This window comes from Nicotiana tabacum, chromosome 13 (assembly GCF_000715075.1).
Source record: "Nicotiana tabacum cultivar K326 chromosome 13, ASM71507v2, whole genome shotgun sequence".
Taxonomy (NCBI): domain Eukaryota; kingdom Viridiplantae; phylum Streptophyta; class Magnoliopsida; order Solanales; family Solanaceae; genus Nicotiana; species Nicotiana tabacum.
Genome location: NC_134092.1, coordinates 118,700,425 through 118,706,424, shown reverse-complemented (window position 1 = coordinate 118,706,424; position 6,000 = coordinate 118,700,425). Strand labels below are relative to the sequence as shown.

General features: G+C 37.9%; 1 protein-coding gene across 1 annotated transcript; it reads right to left on the bottom strand.

The window, feature by feature from the left end:
- Positions 1 to 4,143: 4,143 nt before the first annotated feature.
- On the bottom strand, positions 4,144 to 4,659 carry LOC142168325 (uncharacterized). Its single transcript, XM_075228992.1, has one exon. It carries the CDS (start codon positions 4,657 to 4,659, stop codon positions 4,144 to 4,146), a length of 516 nt encoding a protein of 171 aa, XP_075085093.1.
- Positions 4,660 to 6,000: the final 1,341 nt, after the last annotated feature.

The window sequence follows — 6,000 nt, the reverse complement described above, 5'->3', positions numbered from 1 at the left end:
TAATTATTTAACATTATAAAAATATAAAAAAATTATTTTCTGCATAAATAATGTAATTATACATGCATATGGGCTATTATTGCAAAATGTGCAATTTAGCCCTGAAAAAATACAAACCTCATATTGATATAAATGATAAGTTTAGATGATTAAATCATCATAAAAATAATTTGGAGGGTAATTATTATATATTTATATAATAAAAAATACATAAATAAATTGATTTAAAGCCTTTAAAAATTATGAAAGAAAAAGCAATTATGAAAAATACTTGTATATATATATATATATATATATATATATATATATATATATATATATATGAGAGAGAGAGATCACACAAGCTATGTGATAAGCTTGTTTGTGATTGGCCAAGACATGTCATTTTAGACACTTGGCAACTCTTGATTGGTCAATGTTGTAGACTAGGATTGCCACATCATTTCACATGTGGCGTCATCTTGTTGGGTTTGAGTTTGACTGGATATGCCATGTCACTTGACACATGGCATGAGTCTAGGCCTTAAGATAAAATGGACCTTGGGCTTAAAAATAATAAAATAGACTAAGTTAATTTGTAAAGTCCAAATTAATTATTTAACACAATTGAATTTAATCCAAATTTTATATGGATTAGACCCAATAAATTTTATATGTCTACAGATGCCCCATACTTCAAGTCTTGTCGACATTTATAGTTTTAAAGACTTGACTTGAAGTATACATTAATCCAATGTATTTGAAATTAATCATAATGCATGGCAACTAATGTGTGACAACAAAATTAACCAATTCTATGGCTGCTTTAGATAAGATTTTGGTTTAAAAATAATAATAATAGACAACTCAATCTCCCTATGATATTGTAGAGATCTACTCCATGTAAGACTCCAATGTGATTTCATTAACCATGATAGAAACAATATCACAGAAAACGTTAGAAAACAAAAAAGAAAAAAGGGAGTCATACGAACCCAAGGATTCTGAATTGTCAACAACAACTTAACATCCTCCAAAATTTAATTTAGGTCATACTAGAAAAGTCTAATTGGAGTCCCACTAAAAGATTTATACTTCTGCCGCCTCAACAAACTTATAAATAGTAGAACCTCGTTAACAAGAATAATTAACCTTTTTTGGCCTTGTCTCATAGCAAACATCATTATCATCAGCCGAAAACCTATCCCAAGAATTCCCTTTCTCTTGCACTTTTCTTTCTGTTTGCTCTTGTTCACATTTTTTAGGCACCTAAGCACCATCAAAGGAGGTTCAAATTTGCAAATTTTGAGAAATGGAGATTTCTGCTTTGCCATTGAACTTGGCCATAGTTTAAAGCTTTGTGTCGTAGGCGCCGCTACCTGTCATGCCGATTCGAACTCTAAGTAGCTACTACTTCTTTTTTCCTTTTTCTTTAAACTAATCACTTATTATTTTTCTTGTGCGTTTCAGGTACATATCCGCTTAGGCGCTTGTTTCTTCTGTTCAAAGAATCTCTCAAGGCCAAAAGCATCTCTATCATCCTCTGTACCAACAAATCACCCAACTACAGCCACCAGTAGTTGCAATGATGATTACATGAACTATCGATAATGTTGACGACGAAGCTGCCTATGGCATTGACGCAATGGAGCACTTCTTTATTAAATATTGGAGTCAGTGAATCGATGTGCCTTTGACATTGAAACTTACTGTTGAGGCAAGTGCAATATCTCGGTGCTAATCAATCATGTGAAATCAAAAGCTTTATGTCATCTAAATCGATATTTATGAGCCAAGTTGAAGTGTCGTGTTGCTGAAACGTCATGCTATTGGCACCGAGGACTCCCAAAATATTTTCCTTTATAGGATTTTGAGAGAGTTCTAGTGATCTTGATATCCCTAGGAAGATGCATTCCTAGAGGACCACTCGTCTCTTTGTTGCGGCTTGACGAGAGAGAGACATGAAGTGTACTTTCAACCTTGGCGATGAAATCCCTACTCTTGGAGGCTCGAAGAGACCATATCTTATCATTGGGGAGCACAACATGTACCACATCGCATCGTTGTATGCTGGTGAGGAAGACAACTGGAGTAGGCCTTTCCAACTTCGGCAAGTAAGCACCTGGCGCATCTCTGCTACTTTGACTTCATAGTATTTCATGCTCTCATTGAAAAAATCGTCTCTCGACCTAGAAGTGTCCAAACTGCAATCCTCTTGGTTCTATAGAATCAAAACTTGCACGCAAAATTTCATCACGACAAGTTGGAATGAACTTTCGAAGGCGATGCACAAGTCTGTCATTTCGACTTCACAACACTATATGTTGTCATTGAAAAGTACATATCTCAAACTAGGAACGTCCAAATCGCAAGCCACTTGTGCCATCGAAAAGAAAATTTCGAGACCTACACCTGAAAAATATCGTGGTAGAACTCCTTTTAGATTGGCCGCAATATTATTTTGAAGTCTCTCCTGATGTCTGCCTTGCTGCGTTTCAGCTTTGTGCACTCTCATTGAGAAATTCATATCTCGAGCTTCGGGTATCGAGATCGTGAGCCATCTGTATTGTTGGAAATAAAATCTGAAACTCACAATATCTGTAAATATCATGGCAAAAATCCTTTCAGAACGTCTGCCATAATATTTCGAAATTGCTACAGACATCTGCCGTACTCGATTTCTAGATTTGCACACTCTAGAAAAAAAACTCATATCTTAAGTTAGGAATGTCGAAATCATGAGTCGTTTATGTCACTAAAAAGAAGACTCAGAGATAAGAAAACACTCAAAAAATCACAGAAGTATTCCTTCCAGATTGGCCGCAACAATTTCTTGAAATTGATCTAGACATCTGCCTTGCTGCTTTTCAGTTTTGCGCGCTCTAATGGAAAAAATCATATCTCAAGCTAGGAATCTCCAAATTATGATCCGTTTATCCTGTTATAAAGTAAACGCATAGAAATTCATCACATATGAATTTCATGGCAGAACTCCATTTGGGCTGGAAACAGAAAATTCCCAAAGTGCGACCTAGCTACAATAAACTTTCAAATTCGTGTAGTTCCGGCAAAAAAAATCGTATCTTGAGCTAGGAGCCTCCAAATCGCAAACGGGTTGTATTGTTGGAAATTAGACATCAAAATCTACAACATATAAATTTTAGGGGTAGAACTTCTTCTAGATGCACCGCAATAGCTTTCCAAAGTTGATCCTGCCGTCCATTGAGCTTGCTTTCCTTTTGAAATTGACTCTACAGACTTTCGTGTAGTAACTTTAGTTATGATGCTTCACAAATCTTATCAATTCATTTATTTATTTTGTAGACTCACAAAGAAGCTCAAAGGGTCCAGATGTCATACAAGATATGGAGCCACCCCTTCACCAATTGTTGCACTTGATTTGTTGATAGTCTTGAAGTTCATCAATGGCGGCTACCATGGTGATTGAAGATTTTTTCAAGAGATATGACTTCTCATATATGGGACCTTCAACCAACACTTGCACAAGAGAAGAAAACTATCATGCTCGAGGCCTAACAACAAGATACGTGATAGATTATCACAACTATCGAACGCGAGAGACATACATCGAGAATGGTATTAAATGTGGAGACGTCATACAGACTTGGGAAAACATTTAAGACGCATCAACAACAAAGCCTAGTTTATGATTATTTTCATTACTTAGGGTTTGTACTTTGTATAGGATAATGTCTAATCTCTTTTATCTCTATATTTCTGGATGTATCAACTATTGCAACATTGAAGCAATAAAATATCTTATACACTTCAACACAAATCGTCTTCTTTTCCTCATAAATATGTGCCTCTACACTTGGATAATTTATATGATGATCCGATGACACCAAACTTTTTAAAAAAAAACTCATATGACTGAACTTAGAATGAAACTCTAAGCTGCCTACGTACCTCGATGAAGAGGATCAAGTCATAATGTAGTTCAGAGGGGTGAGTTCTTTTTTTTTCTTTTTTTTTCCTAGGCCGCCTCTCGTGAGGTTTTCAACCTAGCAGACATTTGTTTTTGGCCGTACACAGTTTAGACTCATGCGGGCCAGGAGTGTAGCAACGTGCAGTTTAGGCTCATACATCAAGGAGCATCATGACTTGCAGTTTAGGCTAGTGCGTCGAGGAGCGTCATGACTTTCATGGGAAGTACTGCTTCATAAATTTTTCGTTGATCGGATCAACTCTGAGACCATCCTTATCAATAATTTTATATGTGCCACTTGAATAGGCTTCCTTCACAACATATGGTCCATCCCATTTTGAGGTAAACTTGTCGCCTATGCGTTTGTTGAGGATTATGGGCCGTTGAACAGCTAGGACTAAGTATCCCACTTGGAATGATCGTGGCCGCACTTTCTTGTTGAAGGCTCTAGCTAGTCGAGCTTGATAGCACTCCAATTTTTGTTGCGCTTCCAATCTTTTCTCATCCAATGCCTCTAACTCTGCTAGGCGAAGTTGAGCATTGTCTTCGGACGTGAGTCCTTCTTGGATTGTGATCCGCAATGATGGAATTTGTTGCTCCAACGGAAGGACTGCTTTTATGCCATATACCAAAGAGTAAGGAGTTGCTTGTGTAGCAGTTCTAAAGGTTGTCCGGTATGCCAGTAAGGAGTTACTTGTGTAGCAGTTCTGAAGGTTGTCCGGTATGCCCATAAAGCTTCACCAATTTTCTCATGCTAGTCTCTCTTGTTATTTGCAACCACTTTCTTCAAAAGGTTACCAAGCGTCTTGTTAAAAGTTTCAGCAAGGCCGTTGGCGGGTGCATTATAAATTGAAGACTTATGTTGCTTGAAACCGAACTTCTCGCACAGACTCTTCATAAGCTTGTTGTCAAATAGCGTTCCATTATCAGTGATTATGTATCTTGGTATGCCCTACCTAAAAATTATATATGACTTGATAAAATCGACAACAGTCTCCTTTTTCACCTCCTTGAGTGGAACAGCTTCAGCCAATCTAGAGAAGTAGTCTGTAGCGGCCAATATGTAAATTTATCCCTTTGATGACTTTGGAAGCGGTCTAACAACGTCAAGTCCCCATGCATCAAAAGGCCATGAAGCTACAGTTGGATGAAGAGGCTCTGGAGGTTCGTGGATGTAGTTGGCATGAAATTGACACGCTTGACATCTTTTGGCATGATCCATGCAATCCTTCACCATGGTCATCCATTAGTAGCCCATACTCTTGATGCGGAAATGAAGCTTTGGACCAGATTGGTGTGCTCCACATGAGCCAGAATGTGCTTCCTCCATCGCTTGGCGGACTTCTTCTTTGTCAAGACATTGCAAGAATAGTCCTTCAAAAGAGCGGCGAAATAATGTCCCCTTATAGAAGATGAATCGTGGTGCCCTTCACTTGATGTCTGTTCTTTGTCACGGATCCTCGGGTAACTTTCCATGTTCAAGGTACTCTATTAATGGTTGCCTCCAATCCTCTTCTTTAATCACCCGAACGAATGTATGATGACTTTTGTTGATTTGAAGATCAAGAAGTCTAGAAATGACCCATCGATGACACACATGTACCTTTGTTAACTCATTCTCTCCAAGTGCCATCATCGTGGCCAAGTTAGACAAAGCATCAGCCATGCAATTTTCTTCTCTTGGGATGTGGTTTAAGAACACTTGGTCGAATCTTTCGAGTAAACAAGAAGTATATTGGTGGTATGGCAAAAGATCTTTCTTCTTTACATGGTAAATCCCCAAAAGTTGGTTGATGATCAGCTTAGAGTCGCTGTATATCTCCAACTGTAGAATCTTCATGTCTAATGTCATTTCAAGACCGATGATCAAAGCTTGGTACTCTACAGCATTGTTGGAGCATGTTTCACCTAAAATAAAGGAGAATGGCAAGATTTGTCTATATGGAGAGATCAACACAACACCTGCCCCCACACCATTCTGTCATGCGGATCCATCAAAGAACATTGTCAACGGTGGCAATTCTTTAACGAACACAACATCTTCATCTGGAAACTCATCAGAAAGCTCCCAT